The following is a 19,683-nucleotide window of genomic DNA, read 5'->3' on the forward strand; positions in this document are numbered from 1 at the left end:
TATCTTGTATTGTGACTCTCTGCATGCCCAAGGTAAAAGAGCACTTGTAGTTTAGTTAGTGTATAGTTTCTGACTGTACGAATTCATCGAACCCTATGGGGCTCAATTTCAAAAAAGAAATACATCTAAAAGGGAGTATAAACCAGCACTTGAGACATTTTAATTGTCAAAATGTCCAAATGCCGATTTTCAAAACTGATGTTTTAGACACCTTGCAGGTCATATTCCCTCCACTGTAGTCTAAATCTTAAGGGGGTGTGTTAGAGGCATGGGTTGGTTAGGATTAGAGCGGCCTCAGGACTTGGATGCCTTGCAGCAATAATCAGTTAGACCTCCTTTAAAAGTGAATAAGGTTCCCTACCGTTCCCTTCCCCGAAGGGATTTCGGAGCTTCATGGCTCGTGTGGTGCTGATGGGGAAAAGGGTGATATTGCACTGCTGGATTTCTTCTGACTCTCCTACTTTATCCCATTGGCTGCAGCGTCCATGGAAGATGCAGCAGGCTTCCATGGACCAACTACATATCTCTTCTTTAGACTCCAAGCTTGGCCGAGCTTTTCGCCACTGTTGGGAACCTTTCTGGAGCACTTTGACTCCCAGAGCTCGGAGTCATTTGCTTAACACATAACACAGCATACTGAACTGGACTCTGGAGTGGTGACTGTTTCTACTTCACTGTTTTTGTGTATCATTGGTTGTTGGGGTTTGGGTAGGGTGGGGGAGAGGCTGGGTGGGATCTAGGGCGCATGGTGAAGTTTGGATGGATATTGGCATTCATGTATTATTTTGCCTACCATGTATTCTAGCGTGTATCGTTCTTATCTTTTGAAAATTAATAAACATATTGAACTAAAAAAAAAGGTGAATAAGGCCCCAAAAAAGGTGCCCAAATTGACCAGATGACCACTGAATGCATGAAGGTTTGATCCCCCCTCACTCTCCCAGTGTTCACTGATCCCCTTCCACCTCCCAAAGATGTGAAAGAAGCAGTACATGCTAGCCTCTATGACAGCTGCAGATATTACAGGAAATCCTAGTAGAGCAGCAGGCCCATATCCCACCCTACCCACTACATTTATGGTGGAATGTGTGAGGCCTCCAGAACCCACCCAAAACCTACTGTACTGCCATATAGGTAATGCCTGCAGCCATAAGGTCTATTGGGGTAATGGACAGGTGGGTATAGTAGGTTTTGGGGGCATTTTGGAGGGCTCACACATTCCACCATAAATGGAGGGCTATGATGAAATGTGTACCTGGCACCCTTTATTGTGAAGTTCACAGCAGTGCCCCACTACTCTGTTGCCATATCTTTGTGAACCGTCCATTAAAATGCTGTCTCCTCCCACTATGGATGTTTTGATTTTTGAAAATGGGCAAAAAAAATAGTCATCCTAAGGACCAGAAAATCTAGATGAGGTATTTAAAAAAATTTTTTTTTTAAAAAAACAGACATCTTGCGGTTTCAAAAATTGTTATTTTAACGACCCGACTTTTGGACATCCTTGCAGAAAAGTCCAAAGATATACTTACAAGGTCTGTTCAAAAACTTCCAGGGCAATTTGAATTGCGCTCCAACGGGAAATTCTTTTGAGATCTGGCAACCTTTTTTTAAATCTAAGATTCAAACCATGAGGGTCCATCTGCCCCTGTATGATCCTCTCTGTATTGTACAATTTAATGATGGATCTACTATCCTGGTGGATAAGAACAGGGGAAATTTGATCAAATTCAGTTCAAAGACACTCCCTTCAACGCACAGGATAATGAAGATTATTGATGTTGATTGCTGTGTTTCTCTGTGTGCTAGCCTATATTGTAAGGCGTTCCTTTTGTGTTTTATATGTTAATTAGAAATTTTACTGATGTAAACCGCTAAGAACTATTGTAAGATCTGGCGGTATAGCAGATTTTAATAAGCATAAACTAAAAGCTTGTTTTTGAAATATGCTAAATATTTCTGCTGTATGCATGTTTGCCCCACTGTATTTGGTTAAGTTGGCATCTCCATTATTTCTAGGTTTACTCACTCACTGGTTAAATTATCAGTTGTCATCTGGCTTATTTCCGTCGTCTAGAGGGGGTATTGTTTTGACACGTGTACCAAAGGATGTTGAGTCTAGCAGATGTCAGTAATTATTGTTCTGTTGCTTCAGTACCACTTTCTGTTACAGTGACAGAGGGATTTGTTATAAGACAACTAGGCATCTGTTGCAAACAGTTTGATATTTTACATTTGTCACAATCAGTCTTTATTAAAAAAAAATTATAGTACAGAAAATGTAGTATCAGCTGTAGTAGCCTATTGTTAGAAATTATTATGCAAAGGTCAGTGTGTTATTATTACCCAATTTGTTCTTAGCAGTGCTTTTGATTTGGAAGATTTTCATTTGAGAGCCATGTAAGAATTCAAGGCCAGTGCTTTCTTGAATCAGTGGGTTTTTGTTATTTTTAATAATAGGCATTACAATGTGAAGAAAGAGGAACAGTTTTCTGAAAATTGGAGACCACTTAATGGAGTGCCTCAAGGCTTCCCCTTCTCTCCAATTTTTAATTTGTTATTCCAATCTCTTGGGGTCGCTCTTGACCCAAATTGGTTTAAAACATTATATACTGTACATGCAATGACATTATTGTCATTCTTCTAGTATCCCAATTAAGGGCAGAGACACTAGTTACTATCTGAAAATGTGTGAATACTATTGAAAATTGCATCTGCTCACATTGTCTCAAATTAAATAAAAACAAAACCACATTTTTATGACTTGGTCCATCTACTGACACAAAATCTATTGACAATATAAATTTTGATGGTTATAAATTTCCCTTAGTTCTTCAATCAAAAATTTTGGGAGAATTTATTAACATTATAAACATGGTCACATTCAACTGGTAATAATTAAAAACTCCTTTTACACTTTGAAAATAAATTAAGAACAATCAAAAAGTATTTTATGCCTGAGGTTTGTCCTGAAGAGGTGCTGAGTGAAGATCTGGGAAAAGGTAAAACTTGGACTTCAGTGGGTGATTTCTTTGTCCTTCTCATTTACATTTTAATTCAGTACTTTGCTTTTACAGCAAAGTCAGTTTAGGCAATAGTGAAGTCTTTAGAGCAGTGTTTTTCAACATTTTTGGGCAAAGGCACACTTGTTTCATGAAAAAAATCACGAGGCACACCACCATTAGAAAAAGTTAAAAAATTTAACTGTGCCTATATTGACTATATATAAATATATAGGAATCAAATAAACACAAAGAAAGTATTTTATAATGCTGCCACCGCCACTGGGGAATAGGCTGCCACTGCCGCCATCGGGAACAGGCCGGCACCGAGTTCTCCCTGCTTCTCGTCCCCGCAGGGCCGACCAACTCTCGCCACCCGTCATCAATTCTAACGTCGGAGAGGACGTTCTAGGCCAGCCAGAACGTCCTCTCCGACGTCAGAATTGACACGAGTGGCGAGAGTTGGCCGGCCCCACAGGGAAAAGCAGGGAGAACTTGGCGCCGGCCTGTTCCCGATGGCGGCGGTGGCACTCAAGTGGCTAAAGAGCCGCAGTTTGCCGGCCTAGGGACAACACTGGAGGATGGCCAGCTGTGCACCCCCTTGGGACGTAAACCCGGGGTGGGGCAGACCGCCCCCCCCCCCACCCTGGTATGCCACTATCTGTACCTCACTCCCTCCCTATGACCAAAAATTCTCCTTTCTTCTATTCCCCTTGTACACAACCATCTCTTTCCCTCCCTTCCTCTCTCCAAAGTCCATGCCTTCTGTGTCCAAACACTCATTCCCTCCCCCACCTCAGCATCTCTTTCCCTCCCTTCCTCTCTCCCAAGTCCATTTCTTCTGTGTCCAAAAACGCATTCCCTCCCCCACCTCAGCATCTCTTTCCCTCCCTTCCTCTCTCCCAAGTCCATGCCTTCTGTGTCCAAAAACCCATTCCCTCCCCCACCTCAGCATCTCTTTCTCTCCCTTCCTCTCTCCCAAGTCCATTTCTTCTGTGTCCAAAACCGCATTCCCTCCCCCACCTCAGCATCTCTTTCCCTCCCTTCCTCTCTCCTAAGTCCATTTCTTCTGTGTCCAAAAACGCACTCCCTCCCCCCTTTTGTGTTCCGTGTTTGCCTCCCAGCCCATCTTTGCAACTTTCTCAGCAAAACGAAGCTCAAGCCGCGAGGCTTGTCTTCTGCTTCCTGCCTGCCCTGCCGCGCACAAATAGCCAAACGGAAGTATTCTCCGACGTCAGCGCTGACGTCGGAGGGCAGGCTTTGCTTAAGCCCTCCCTCCGACGTCAGCGCTGACATCGGGGAACGCTTGCGATCGGCTATATGTTAGCTGCAGGGCAGGCAGGAAGCAGAAGACGAGCCTCGCGGCTCGAGATGTATTGAACTCCGCGGGTCCCCCGTCCAGCTCTCTCCTGTCCACGTGGGGCGGACCGCCCCTCTCCCTAGACTGGTGGTACTGCCCTGATGGCGGCCCTGACCGTACGGCACACCAGGCAACATCTCGCGGCACGGTTGAAAAACACTGCTTTAGAGTCTCTGTTAGGGTTTTTAGTGTTTTAGTCTAGATTAGTATTTTAGGCTGCATGTCAGAGCATAAGATAAAATCAGATTAGAGCACAGATAGCAGTTGGGGAAAGTCTTCTTTTAGGTGTTTAATTCCCACCCATCCCTGGCCTCATATTTATAGTTCCTTGAATCAATTAGAAGGCTAAAAAAGTAATTAGCTAGTAATTAGCTCTTAAGAAATAGTCTAGAAAATCCTTAGAGGCTAACTTACCAATTACATTATAAAATAATAATCAAAATTAAACATTACTCTAACATAACTTAGAACTAGCAATCTTAGGGGAACTTAGGCCTAGATTCACTAAGCAAACCGATCATGTACCAATCGGTTTGCGACCCCTTTGCGACCCAATTGTTCCCCAACCCAGTTCACTAACCTTCCTCCCAATCCTCCAAATGACCAATCAGGGACTTCCTTAGACTCCTCCCTAAGGAAGTCCTTGATTGGCTGAGGCGCCCCAGGCCCTTCCCAAGGGAGAAACCTGAGGCGCCTCAGCCAATGAGGGCCTCAGGCCCCTCCCCATGCATCACATGATGCACTGGGGCATGGCCTAAGGCTGCAGTTGGTGTCGGAGGATGCCTGGAGCAGGAGGGACTTAGCACCCCTCCTTCTCCCAATGATTTTAAAGGTACAGGGAGGGGGTGGGCCGGGCTTGGCCAGTCGGCCAGCCTAGCTAAAGGTACAGGGAGGGAGGTGAGCCGGGCCGGGCCAGGATGGTTTTAAGATGGTAGGAGAGAGTTGGCATCCCTCCTGCTTTTTGTTCTTTGGCGGGGCTGCATTTTTTTTTGGGGGGGGGGCATTTTTTAGGGGTTTGGTGGGGAGGAAGCACTTTGGGGGTGATTTTTTAATCACGCAGTTATTTTGTGTGTGTAATACACACAAAATATCTGCCGGATTAAAAAAAATTTTTGTTAAAGCCAGAAGAAGCCCTGACAGCAGTGACAGGAGGCTGCTTCTCCTGTCAGTACTGTCAGGGTCTGCGCATGCTCAAGGATCGCTCTCTAGTGATCCGTGCCGTGGGTGGGGTGTGTGTCAACGATCGTCCCCATTTGCATTCAAGCCTTTTGTGAATTTGCTGCCTGCATGCAATCGGGAATGGATCGGACACGGAATCGGGGGTTAGTGAATCTAACCCTTAGTGTACATATTCCAACTCCTGTAGCAACTAAAAGAAATCACCAATATTAAGATGCAGGCAGCAGTCCAGCAGCAAGATGGGGCTATCCAGTCTTTTGCAATGAGTGTTACATGTTTGATTATCTTCCAGTTGGTGAGAGGTTTTATGTGTGTGGTCGGTGCAAAGAGCTCGTAGCACTCAGGGAACGGGTTCAATCTCTTGAGGCCAGAGTAACAGACTTGGAGGAGTTGAGGGAGACAGGAGATGTATAGAGGAGACCTACAGGGATGTTGTAGAAAAGTCCCACCTCCAATCTGGCAGCTTCTGTACTGCCTCAGAGGAGGGAGGTCTTCTTAAAGGAGAGCATCCCCCTGATGAATTTGTTTTATGTTATGTAAAATGAGTGACAAGGCCTTTTGTTCTTTTTCTGAAGTGGCACTTGCCACCCTGTGCCACCTATAGTGACACCAAAGAGATATACTTGATTGAGCAGCCTTCTTTCTTCCCATTTTGTGTTGTGTATTAGTTGCTGCAGTGTTTTGTCTCTCTTTTTGTGTTTATGGGATGCTAGGAGATGAGCCTTCTGTTCTAGAAATTAAGGGTGTGCATTCATTAGCATGCATTTGGTTTGTACAGGTATGTAAAAATTTAAGTGCTTGCAAGCTGCTTGTGCATGCATATTCCTACAAATTAACCAGAATCAATTTGTATGAGCAAAAAAAAATTCTTGCAATACATGCAAAAAAGGTGGGAGGACAAAAACAAAAAATATTCACAAAAATTGCTAAAATTTGGTGCAAAATGAGAATTAACAACCATTTTGGACATGTACACCCTAGCAGTAATATGTAAACACATCCTGTTTTCTTAAAACTATGTAACCAGAACACAATACAAAAGACCGCTTATGCAAAATCGGCAATGTATACAGATAGAACAATTAATGCAGTGTTCTTATGAATCCATGTTCATATAAAAAAAGGTTTTGTTTTGTCTTGGTGTGTCCATAACATGAGAACTTTCTATACTGTGCTGAGTTTACTGGAATAGATCCACTTTTCAGCTCTTACTTGCTCAGCTGAACTGAGACATTTACTGACAAGCTCAATAAAAATGGCAAAGTTCAAAGACAGAATTATCTGTTCATGATTGTGGTAGAACAGGTCTTCAATTCTGTTGAGTTTTATCTATTTACTGTAGCACCTTTAGTTGCTTACACTGTGCATTTTATAAGGTGGCTTAATATGTATGGGGGAGACCCAGAGAGCTAAAACGTTGTTGGGTTGTTGGGTTTTTTTTAGCTCAGATTTTTGCTTGTTTGTTTTATTTATGTAATGCTGAGAAATGAGGTAAATGGGGCCAGACATTTATACACTGAATAAAATAAAATAACAAGAGAAAATAGATCTTCAGTACACAGTCCTAAGTAAATTGGGAGAGGACATAAAAACGGGGTCAAAAGCCTACGTAGTTCCAAATGAAGACTTATACTGCTAGATCCTCTGTGTTCACACTGAGCTGGAAGTCCCAAGGAGCATAAAAGTAGAACAAGTTTGAGTCTTAATATCTGCTTTCTCATTCTATGCAAACATTGAAAGACAAGGAAAAGGGATGGGATTTCATACAATGCCTTTCTGTGGTTACAATCAAATTGGTTTACAAATTACTTACAGGTACTTATTTGTAACTGGGACAATGGAGGATTAGTCACAAAGAGCTGCAGTGGGAATCAAGCCTGGTTTCCCTGGCTCTCAGGTCACTGCCCTAACCATTATCTAACTTTGCAAATCATAAAGCTTCCTATGATTAAGATACCAAGAAAAAAATACAATCGTCAGCAAATTGATTTCCAGTGCCTGCTCCTTGTGACCCTGGGCAAGTCACTTCATCCTCCATTGCCCCAGGTGCAAAATAAGTATGAATGTGTAACCACAAAAAGGTGGTATACAGGTCCCATCCCCTTTCCTAAGTCATACCTTTTGTAGGCAAGCTGAATAATGAGAATTATTAGCATTTATCCTCTTTCTACATTTGCAGCTCCATTTGCTCCACTTGACCTAGACAGCCCGCTCACAGGTAGCACTGGTGAACAAGAAACGTGAGCATAGAAGCGAAGCGATGCTGCGTCAGCTGAGCACACTCACATGAATCGCAGCTCATTTTCAGACGCTGGTCAGGCTCTCTGCAGCAGCTGCTCTCATCTCGCTTCCTGAACAGCACCTAAAAGAGGAAGATGCTGCCATTAGATACTTTCATTCAAAGACACCTCGGAAAACGGATTGTTCACCCTCGAGAAGAGAAGACTGTGAGGGGATATGATAGAGACTTTTAAAATACTTAAAGAATTTGACAAAATAGAGCAAGAAACATCGTTATTCACACTGTCAAATGTGACTCATACAAGAGGTCATGGACTGAAACTGAGGGGCAACAGGCCCAGGACAAAGGTCAGGGAGTTCTCTTTCACATAGCGAGTGGTGGACGCTTGGAATGCTCTCCCAGAAGAGGTTGTGATGGAGACTACCATTCTAGGATTCAAGGGCAAGTTGGATGCACACTTTCTTGCAAATCACATTGAGGGATATAGGCAATCAAAGGTCTTCATCAAGAAACACCTAGCTTGGCCTCCGCATGTGCGGGTCACCGGGCTGGATGGACCTATGGTCTGATCCGGTGAAGGCATTTCTTATGTTCTTATGTACTTATGACACTTTCTCTTACCCAGTTTTCCCACATTATATTTTAACAGCCAATACAGTCTTTATGCTATTACTAAGTTTTCTGTCTGATTCATTAGTATTCATCGCCAGAGCCATAGTTATATTATACCATTATGGGGAAAATAGTACTTAGTTATAAGGTCTATAAATACTTTTGACTAATGAACAGGGCTGGCTCCAGGGTCTGTAGCAGCACGTCAACTTCTGGTTTGGCACCCTGGGCCAGCTTTTGGTTCAACGCTCCATCCTTTCTCTTACACCACACTCCTCCTCTTTGTCTACCTTTAAATGCAGTTGATTTTCATCTTGAGCACCAGCATCAGTTGATTTTCATCTTGAGCTACCCACATCAGCTCCAGGTTCTTCCTTCTGCCATGCTCTACCCCCACTTTGATGTAACTTTTTGTTTCTGTAGGGATGTGGCATAGGGAAGATGGAGCTGGTGCGGGTAGCATTAGGTGAAAGGCTGCTGGAGACAACCACATTTAAAGGTAGAATGGGGGAAGGTTGTCAGACCCAAGAATGGAGGTTTTGGACACTGCAGGAGAACAATTGAAACATGATTTTGGCATCCTTAAGGCTTGGAGCCTTGAGCCACTGCCTTAGTTGGTCCATGCCTTGAACCAGCCCTGGACATTTCCAATGGACCAGTTTTTAAGACAAAAGTGCACAGGTAACTTTGAGAATTCCCAAAATTAAAAGTACTTGAAGATACACCTCCTTTCTTCTGAGGTTACTTTTTCCATAAAAATATATATGCTTTTGAAAATACAAAAACATGCATACTGTTTCAATCCCTGGCCAAACTTTATTTCCAGAAATCACTCCACTGAATGAGAATGAGGTACCTGTATAATAGCACACAGGGTAGGCAATTTCTAATAACCTGTTTCTGTGGGGCAGTGATCCAAAGCACACAGCAGAAGCGAATATGAAGTAATTCAGCAATAATCAATTTCATATTCACTAAAGGACCAGAAAACCAATGGCAAGATTTAAAGACTGCTGTCAACAGACATTCTCCAAATTGAAGCAAGAGTTTTGGGGACCAACATTTGGGTGCCTATGCATATTGACACCCAAACTGCAGGTGTCCAAAAGTCCTCTCTCTCGCACTGACTGGTGATCTCCCCCCTCCCCCATACACACAGACACATACTAACCAGGATCTGAGGCGGAATCATCTGAGCCAGCAGAAACACAGTGCTGCAGATGGCACAATCCTCAGAGCAGAAGGGAGATCATTCCTTCCCCAGTGGTGCCTATGGCACCATCCTCCCTCATAGGCATTGCCTGAGGCAGCTATGATCTCTTTTCTATTCTGAGGACCACCCCACCACAACACTGCCAGCCCCAACAGCCCAGTTCCAGGAAGAGGGATGAGAAGCGCCCAAAGGACTGATGCCAATACAGTATCACCCAAACGTCACAGGCACTCAAACTGAGGCTCCCAAAAATGGTGCTCCCTCCCAGATGAGCTGAAAGAGATTGAGCTATTCTGTCAAGACTGGCAAGAATGGAGGACTAGCAAAGTAGTTAGAGAAGTAGGCTAAAAACCAAGCTTCCTAATCCTTGGGACGTCGGGCAAGTCGCTTCACCCTCTGCTGCCTTACTATAATCTAAGGGGGCAATTCAGTAAAGAGCACTCAAGAGGATGCCATGAAATTAGCACCATGGCACGCAACATAGCTCTGTGTATATATCAATCGTCTAACCAGCTCAATGCTAACATAGACTCAGATAGCCATGTTGGTTAGACAATTGATACATATACAGAACTATGTTGCTTGCCTTACTTTTCTGCCACTACTTGAATCGTTGGTTGCTCTTGCATTGAGGATCACATGCTTTCTTTTACTTATGCCTTTTAAATGTTTGTACAGGTAGGGGGGTTGGGGGGGACATGTTTGGGGAGATGGGGAGGGGTGGGTCTTTATCAGGGCTCAATGTCACAGGGGTATGTTTATTAGGTTGGGGATATATGATGAGCTTGCAGGGGATTGGCTGTTCATGTGATTATGTGTATATCCGTTCTGGGGGACTGATATACATTGTTGACAAAAAAAACAACAAAAAAAAGAAATTAGCACCACAAATCTTCGTGCCAAGCAGTAATCTACATGGGCAATTATGTGGGTAAAGGCCGTTATGTTTATGCTTTTATTATTTAGATCTCACTTTTTTCCAACTGTTACGGAATATGGGAATCAGACACCACTTTATGTACAAACATGTGGCTGCAATCACTCCATGTCAGTAGTTGGTATGAATGTCCTTGGCTATGAGGCACCATGTTCATGAGAAACATACAATATTCTGTAATTTACACGTGTATCGAGTAAAGCTGCTCACTCTCAGTCCACGTGATTACCCCTCTTACATATCTGTACTAAGGCCCAGATGCTATAAAAGATGCCTAAAGTTAGGTGCCCCCCCCCCCCCTTTACAAAGCTGAACTAGCAGCTGTTGTGCAGCAAAAGCCCCGAAGCCTTTTAAATCCCTTTGGGCTTCGGGGCAGTTACCGCAGCAGCCCGTGCTATCGGGCTTTGTATAAGAGGGGTTTTTATTATTTTAAAAGCTTAATCGGTGCCAATAATGAGCAATTAGTGCCTCATAATTGGCTTAAATTAAAATTAATTGGATAGTTGGCACCTAACTTGTTAGACACCTACCACTTTTAGGTAATCACCTAGTCCAAGGCACCTACCAGAAAGTAGACATGGTTAGGGGTGGATCATGGGTGTGTTTGGCATGGTAGGCACCTAAACTGGACTTAGGCACTGGTATTTAGGCTAAGAAAACCCTGGCATAAATAGGGAGTGCCTAAGGTTAGGGTGCCTAAGTTCAGTTTAGGCGCCGCAAGGCGCAATTCTATAAAAAGCACCTAACTTAAAGACTGACATGCACTATGGCCCAGATTCTGTACACGGCGCCAATATAGGCGGCTGACCATCATGTGTCAATCATGCGAAGGCACTGTATACAGAATTATGCCTCCAGGAAAGACAAGCACCAGAAATGTAGGGCAGGGATTTCCAGGCCTACATTTCCAGCACCTATCTTTGTCATGAATCGTGCCTATGTAGGCAATTTAGGCTGCCTAATGCCACTTCCGGCGTTAGGCGACCTAAAGCGCCTAAAGAGGCACGATTCCGGTACCGATTTTGTAGGCGCTTTAACTTTAACATCTTTTGCCATTTTAAAAAGCGTTTCTTAATTAACTTAGGCACTGGTAGGGCACCTATTGGTGCCTAAGTTCAAGTGCCATTTGTAGAATTTCCCCTATATGCCACTAGGGTTACCAGACATCTGGATTTCCTCAGACATGTCCTCCTTTTAAGGACATCTCCAGGGGTCAGTCCAGGTTACTATTGGGCAGGAACGCACACGTGCATGCACACGATGTCATCGCATCACATCCATGCATGCGCGGATGTGTTCCTGCCCGACAAGAGCAGGCAGCGGGAGGCGGAACTGGGGCGGGTCTAGGGGTCCAGATCTTCCAAACGTTCCTTGGTGCCTGACTTAGCTGCTATTTATAGGATCAGGGCCTAAGTGAATACACACATATTTTATAGAATCACAGCTAGCATATAGGTGTCAATTAGTGGCGTCTCTTGCCATGTACTTGCTGGTATTCTGTAAACATATGCAGATATTTGGTGCCCACCTGTAGATGTGACTTTATAGAATTGCCTTTCACAAACTGCAAATCCACTTCAACAAGGAAACTACTTGTGTCTTTACTGTAACTCAAAACAAATGCTAGGGAGTTCTTCTTTACCAACGTGTGATAGACACCTGGAATGCGCTTCAAGAGGGCGTAATAGGGCAGAGCACGGTACTGGGAATCAAGAAAGAATTGGACAATTTCCTGCTGGAAAAGGGGATAGAGGGGTATAGATAGAGGATTACTGCACAGGTCCTGGACCTGTTGGTCTGCCGCGTGAGGGGACTGTTGGGCACGATGGACCTCAGGTCTGACCCAGCGGAGGCATTGCTTATGTTCTTATGTTAACTTGGATATGATAAAGGAGAATGGTTAAATCTCAAAACAAAAAAACTGCACGAGCCTGCTGCACAATTTGGATAGACACTTATCCTCCTGAAAGGAAATGCAGCCTGGTGGTTAGAGCAGTGGGCTGATAGCCAGGGAAGCACAGTTCAAATCCCACTTTAGCTCCTTGTGATCTTAAACAAGTCACTTAACCCTCCTCTTGCCACAGAAACAAAATTAGACTAAGCTCTCCAGGGAAAGGCAAAATACCTTAAGTATCTAAATAATAATCCACCCTAAGTTACTGATGAAAAGGGTGTAAGCTAAATTTTAAAACTCTCATGAACATGAAAAATATATAGGGTGCCTAAATCCCGCTTAATGCTGAGAGGGACTTAGGCATCCAAACTAAGTGATTATGATTAATGAGCCATTTAAGGGTCTTAACGAGTGATAATTGGCACATGGACGTCCAAAGGATGTGGATGTCACTTTGTAGGCAGGTCCACAATTTCATGGACGCCCATTAGGAAAATCCACGCCTAACAGAATAGGTGTGGGTGTGGAATGGGTGTGGTCTGGGCAAAGCTTCAATATGGGTGTACTTTGATTCATTTGCATGAAGCTGAGCAATCTAGGGCGTCTATCTCATGTCCACATCGTAGACGAATGAAAACCAGGTCTACTTTTGAGCATAGTTTGGGCTTCAGATACACCTAAGTTCTATGGACGGAACTTAGGCACAGTTTGGACGTCCTTAATGCGATCTGCCATTTAGGCCAGGGTTTTCTGGCCTAAAGCTGCCCCTAACCATGCCTATGTGCCATTAGGTGCCCATTGGCACCTCAGTGTAAACACCTACCTTGAAGTGGTTTTTAGTTTTTTACCTTCAAGCTTAAATGAAAGGTGAGTTATAAATGAATCTGGAAAATTTGCTTTGCCTTGTCTTGTTTAAAACAAGGGTTATAGAATGTGTCAAGACAGTCTGTTCAATAGCCATAATAAAATGCTTCTAAAGGGTGGGGTGCCATTTGTCCATAGGTTTTATTACAATCAGAAAGGTCCTATCATAAAGTTCTTTCAAGCCTATGTTTGCCTCTTTTAAGATCATACAAGTGGTCATTAAACCAGGAAACTCCCTGCTATAGTCAACATTTAACTCAATAAGCCATCTAAGCAAAAGCTATTATTTACCTAGCGCTTCAATAAAGGATTTTGAGTCCATTGCCAAAAAAGTGGTTTTGGTGATAAAATTCTTTGCTTCAATCTGAAAGGAGGAAATACTGATTTAAAAGTAACCAGACAATGATCAGTCTCGGGAAGTACTTCTGAAACCAGTCCTCAGAATACACCCAGCCAGTCAGGTTTTCAGGATATCCATAATGAGTTGGCATCTCAGATTTAAGATAATTAGGAATACATATAAGATGTCACAAAAATTAGACTTTACTATATCACAAAAAGAAATGTACATAAAACCCACATATGTACCCATCATATATATTACCACCAAAATCTATCAACACAAGTACATTAGCGACAGGAAGAGAAACAAGGATGGGATAGAACGCCTTAGGCAGTCAGACGGAAACTACGCGGAATCTGATTCTACCAAGGCAGAACTACTAAACGAATACTTCTGCTCAGTATTCACCTGTGAAGCACCGGGAGCTGGTCCACAACTACAGACAAGAGACAGCCAAAATGATCTGTTTCAAGATTTCGAGTTTACACCCAGTAGCGTCTACTACGAACTTTCAAGACTCAAAGTAGACAAAGCCATGGGACCAGACAATCTACACCCCAGGGTGCTCAGAGAGCTGTGTGAAGTTCTGGCTGAACCACTATCCGTGCTCTTCAATCTTTCCATGCGCACGGGAAGAGTACCCCTGGACTGGAAAACAGCTAACGTAATTCCACTCCACAAAAAGGGCTGCAGAACAGAAACAGAAAATTACAGACCGGTGAGTCTCACATCCATAGTGTGCAAACTCATGGAAACACTGATCAAACAGAAACTCGACAAAATTCTAGACGAAGAAAATCTACATGATCCACACCAACACGGATTTACCAGGGGAAGGTCCTGCCAATCTAATCTGATTGACTTCTTTGACTGGGTGACTAGTCATTTGGATGCCGGGGAGTCCTTGGACGTGATATATTTGGACTTCAGCAAAGCTTTTGATAGCGTCCCACACCGCAGGCTGTTGAACAAACTAAAATCTATGGGATTAGGGGATACACTCACTACATGGGTTAGGGATTGGCTAAGCGGTAGGCTTCAAAGGGTGATGGTAAACGGTACCCCCTCCAAAACGTCAGCAGTGACGAGTGGAGTACTACAGGGCTCCGTCTTAGGGCCGATTCTATTCAATTTATTCATAGGAGATATGACCCAAGGGCTTAGAGGAAAAGTATCACTGTTTGCCGACAACGCCAAACTATGCAACATAGTAGGTACAAGCAGTGTGCCTGACATTATGACGCAAGACCTACGGCAGCTGGAACAGTGGTCATCAACTTGGCAGCTAAGCTTCAATGCTAAAAAATGTAAAGTGATGCACCTAGGTAAAAAAAATCCACACAGAACTTACACACTAAATGGTGAAACCTTGTCCAGGACCACGGTGGAACGTGATTTAGGAGTGATCATTAGTGATGATATGAAGGCTGCCAATCATGTGGAGAAGGCTTCGTCCAAGGCAAGACAAATGATGGGCTGCATCCGTAGGGGTTTTGTCAGCAGAAAACCTGAAGTCATAATGCCGCTGTACAGATCCATGGTAAGACCTCATCTGGAGTCTTGTGTTCAATTCTGGAGACCACACTACCAGAAACATGTGTTGAGAATTGAGTCGGTTCAGCGAATGGCTATCAGGATGGTCTTGGGGCTCAGGGATCTCACGTATGAAGAAAGGCTAAAAAAACTGCGGATGTACTCACTGGAGGAACGAAGAGAGAGGGGAGACATGATTGAGACCTTTAAGTATATAACGGGACGTATAGAGGTGAAAGATGATATCTTCTGTCTTACAGGGCCCTCGGTTACCAGAGGGCACTCGCTGAAAGTCAGGGGAGGGAAATTTCATGGTGATGCCAGCAAGTACTTCTTCACCGAAAGGGTAGTCGATCATTGGAACGAACTACCTCAGCAGGTGATTGAGGCCAACAACGTGTCAGATTTTAAGAGAAAATGGGATATTCACGTGGGATCTCTAGGGGAGTAAAAGTCAGGGAGTAGGTCATTGGTATGGGCAGACTTGATGGGCTGTGGCCCTTTTCTGCCGTCAATTTCTATGTTTCTAAGATTGTTAGGACAGTGGTGGATTAGGCTAGAAGTTCTGCAAGATGGCTGACATGAGGCTGCTTTTGTATGTATTTGACAAGTTGGTCAGCTTGATAGATTTTGGAGGTTTGCCATTTATGGTATGCTGCCCTGTCGTCATATCACCTAAGCAAATTCTTCTGTGTGGGAGTGAAGTCTAGATTCTCTACAAAATTGCTCAGAATCTCAATATCACAAATTCCACATTCCTCAACAATGGAGCTACTCCCCCTTGCAACTTATCATACAAAAATAAAACATTCAAATTGTTATCACCACCTCAGGAACAGCTAATGCTCCTTCTACTGCAAGATACTTTGTTTAAAGCAAATGGGATTTTGTTTGTGTGGTGACTTTCCAGGGTGTGGAGACCAGTAATCCTGAGTATCACTGGTGTAGCCATGGGAGTCTTGAGGACCTTAGCACCCCCCCCCCCCCAACTTTGTGCTCAGGTCCCCTCCAAAACTGCACCAAATGAATGATTGGCAGGAATGCACAAGCCCTGTCAACTAAAAAGATTTGCTCGCTGAACCCCTTACTATGCCGCCTCAGCAGTGAAGAAGCTGGTGGGGTGCTTCAGCCAGCATCTGTAACTGAAGCACCCCATTGATTTCCTTGCTGCTGACGCAGCATGTGTGGAGGCTTGGCTAACGAATCTCTTCGGCTGGCAGGCCTTGTCAGCAAAGGTAAGGGGGGAAGCAGAGAGAGCTGAAAGGAAATGCTTTGTACCCCCAAGTCAACCCCTGCCCCCCCCCCAATTGGATTTCTGGCTATGCCTCTTCTGAGAATTGTTTTGGGTGACAATACCCCAAAGCTTGATACAGAATGGGAGACCACAAAAAACATGCAGACAAAAAGTAAAATAGAGCTCCACCCCCCAAAAAAAGAAACTGAGCAAGATACTCTATAACATGATTTTGAGCCAATCAAGACCTTAGATTCCTCCCACTGAATCCCAAGATGCATTAGGAGGGGGAAGGCCCATCATTCACAGCATACGGCCCTGTAGACAGGAGGAAGTGGGCTTCCCTCCTGCTGATCTGCCATCAGCAGGTACAGAAAGGGTCTGGGGATGATGGGGAGGGAGGGGGGTCAGTCCAGCAATGCTGGGGGATGTGGGGGAGGGGATGTGCTGGGGTCCGGAGATGTGAGGGGATGTCAGGAGAAGGGGAGTAGGGCTCTGCGGCTCAGCTGATCCTGACAGGGGAAATCCCTATCAGCTGAGCCAGCAGGAATACCCAAAACTGACTCGGCTGATGGGGATTCCTCTGCCGCCATCAGAGAAGGTAGTTGGGTATGTCTACAAAACTTGCTTTTGTGTGGTTTTCATGTGGACATTTTTATTTTTGCAAATGGCCAAAAAAAAAAAGATAAAATGTCGTAAGGACCAAAAACTTATACATAGGTCATTTTCAAAAATGGACATTTTTTTCTGCTGGGTTTGTGGACGTCTTGCCCAAAAAGTCCAACCTCAGACTTAGACAGCCTATCGAAAATGCCCCTCCTTGTTCTGGTCTTCAAAATTATTTTCTTCTCTCTTCTCTTGTCCTTCTTCCTTTTCTTCTCTGACCTCTTTTACATTTCTTTTTATACTTTTCTCTGCCTATGTCATTCTCCCTTTTTGTCACCTTCTAGGCCTTAGTCTCTTTTTCACCTCTCATTTACCTACCAGTTTTCCTCATCTCCCTCTTATTCCCTCTCTAGTAATTCCACTACCCCCTCTGTTTTTCGCTTTCTTCAATTTTGTATCCCTTCTATCTTTCATCCATTCCCTAAATTCGTCATGGATTAGGAATTGGTTATCAGATAGAAAACAGAGGGTAAGGTTAAATGGTCATTCTTCTCAATGGAGGAGAGTAAACGGTGGAGTGCCACAAGGATCTGTACTGGGACCAGTGCTATTTAACTTATTTGTAAATGATCTGGAAATTGGGACGAGTGAGGTGATTAAATTTGCAGATGAAACTAAACTGTTCAAAGTTGTTAAAATGCATACAGATTGTGAAAAATTGCAGGCAGACCTAAGGAAATTGGAAGACTGGGTGTCCAAGTGGCAGATGAAATTTAATGTGGATAAATGCAAAGTGATGCACATTGGGAAGAATAACTCGGATCACAGTACTGGATGCTAGGGTCCACTTTGGGGGTTAGTACCCAAGAAAAGGGATCTGGGTATCATTGTAGAAGATAGTACAGGGTCTAATTTTGCCTAAATTGGATTACTGTAACTCACTTTATCTTGGTTTGACACAAATAAAAAACAAGGCTTTGCAGTTGGTAATGAACTCAGATGCTAGGCTGATTACTGATACACCTAGAATGAAGCATATCTCGCCTGTTTTAAAACAACTTCCTTGGCTACCAATAAAACAGAGGCTACAGTATAAAGGTTTGTCCCGGGTCCACCAGGTATTATTTAGATCAGCCCCAGCATGTTTTGGGGGCATTGTGGGAGATCTATAGACCTGGAAGGACATTGAGATCTGAGGGAGGAATGAAATTAACAGCACTTAAGAAAATAGGGGTGCGCTATGTAATTTCAAAAACTATGCATGGACTGTGTTCAATTTAAGAAGTTTTTAAAGAACAACTCTTTGTTAATGCCTATATGTAATGTGGCCAAATAATTCTCATCCTATCTTTGGTATATAGCCATTATATATGACTGAGAAGAGAGTGGTTGTTGATGTATGTTTCTGTGTTTGTACAACCAGTATTCATATACAAATGCAAACAATGGAACAGAAGAAGCGAGGCTGACATTTAACTTCCGGGGTACCTAGCCATGCAACTAGCACTGGCTACAATCCTGCTACAACTACCAATTTTCTCTAACTGCATTCAGAACACATCGCAACCCATGCACCATCCTAACCATATACTCAATCACCTACATCCATGCACTGGACCAGCGGTCTCAAACACGCGGCCTGCGGGCTGCATGTGGCTCTCCAGGTTTTATTTGCGGCCCGCGGTCTGGAGGCCATCATTCTCTTCCTTTTGGAGCAGCAGCCAGCTCGTTCGCTCAAAGCCGCAGGTTGGCGGCTCCTTGTGCTATCCACTCCTGCATCGGAAGCCTCTCTGATGTCACAACATCAGAGAGGCTTCAGACGCAGGCGCGGATCTCGCAAGGAGCCACCACCCGCGGCTTTGAACGAACGAGCCGGCCAGACACGCTGCTGCTCCAGTGGCATACCAAGGGGGGGGGGCGGTCCACTGTTCTCTTCCCTGCAGGGCCGACCAACTCTGGCGGCCCGACGTCAATTCTGACGTCGAGAGGACTTCTGGCTAGCCAATCGCTGCCTGGCTGCCCGGAACATCCTTTCCGACATTAGAATTGACATCGGGCAGCGAGAGTTGGTCGGCCCCGTGCAGAAGAGAAGCAGGGAGATGGCCTGTTCCCGATAGCGGCAGCAGCAGCAGCCTATTCCGCGGTGGCGGTGGCATGGGGGAGGGCAGGAAGGAAGGAAGAAAGAAAGAAAGAAGGTGGGGTGGGGACAGGGAGCCAGAAAAAAAAGCAAAAAATGGGGCACGGAGGAAGGAAGAAAGAAGGAGGGGGGACAGGGAACCAGAAACAAAGCAAAAAATGGGGCACGGAATCAGAGAAAGACAGACAGATTAAGAAAGAAAAAAGTTGGGGGAGGGAATGAGGTCTGGAGGAGAAGAAGCATACAGGAGGCTGAAAGAAGGGAAGAAGTATTGGATGCACAGTCAGAAGAATAAAGTGCAACCAGAGACTGATGAAATTACCAAACAAAGTAGGAAAATTATTTTATTTTCAATTTAGTGATTGAAATGTGCCAGTTTTGAGAAAGAAAAGATATTGAACTTTAAATGTGAGTGCTGCAGAAAAAAATAGAGTACTTGGAGGGCCGCAGAAAAAATAGTTAATGTCTTATTAAAGAAATGACAATTTTGCATGAGGTAAAACTCTTTATAGTTTATATATCTTTCC

General features: G+C 44.0%; 1 protein-coding gene across 13 annotated transcripts in view; it reads right to left on the reverse strand.

Moving 5' to 3' along the window:
* Positions 1 to 19,683, reverse strand: part of ST3GAL4 (ST3 beta-galactoside alpha-2,3-sialyltransferase 4) — a 434,440-nt gene that overhangs the window by 53,132 nt on the left and 361,625 nt on the right. For 6 of the 13 annotated variants that reach the window (XM_033917742.1, XM_033917743.1, XM_033917738.1 and 3 more), the window contains 2 exons: positions 7,828 to 7,903; positions 2,034 to 2,164 (listed from right to left, as the gene is read on the reverse strand). In XM_033917742.1, the coding sequence (XP_033773633.1) occupies positions 2,034 to 2,055 (22 nt within the window). In that variant the 5' untranslated portion in view covers positions 2,056 to 2,164; positions 7,828 to 7,903. Of the gene's footprint in view, positions 1 to 2,029; positions 2,165 to 7,827; positions 7,904 to 14,997; positions 15,017 to 19,683 lie in introns of those variants that run through there. The other 7 variants (XM_033917746.1, XM_033917745.1, XM_033917749.1 and 4 more) reach the window with 3 other exon arrangements.

Source organism: Geotrypetes seraphini, chromosome 13 (genome assembly GCF_902459505.1).
Source record: "Geotrypetes seraphini chromosome 13, aGeoSer1.1, whole genome shotgun sequence".
In the NCBI taxonomy this organism is placed as follows: Eukaryota; Metazoa; Chordata; class Amphibia; order Gymnophiona; family Dermophiidae; genus Geotrypetes; species Geotrypetes seraphini.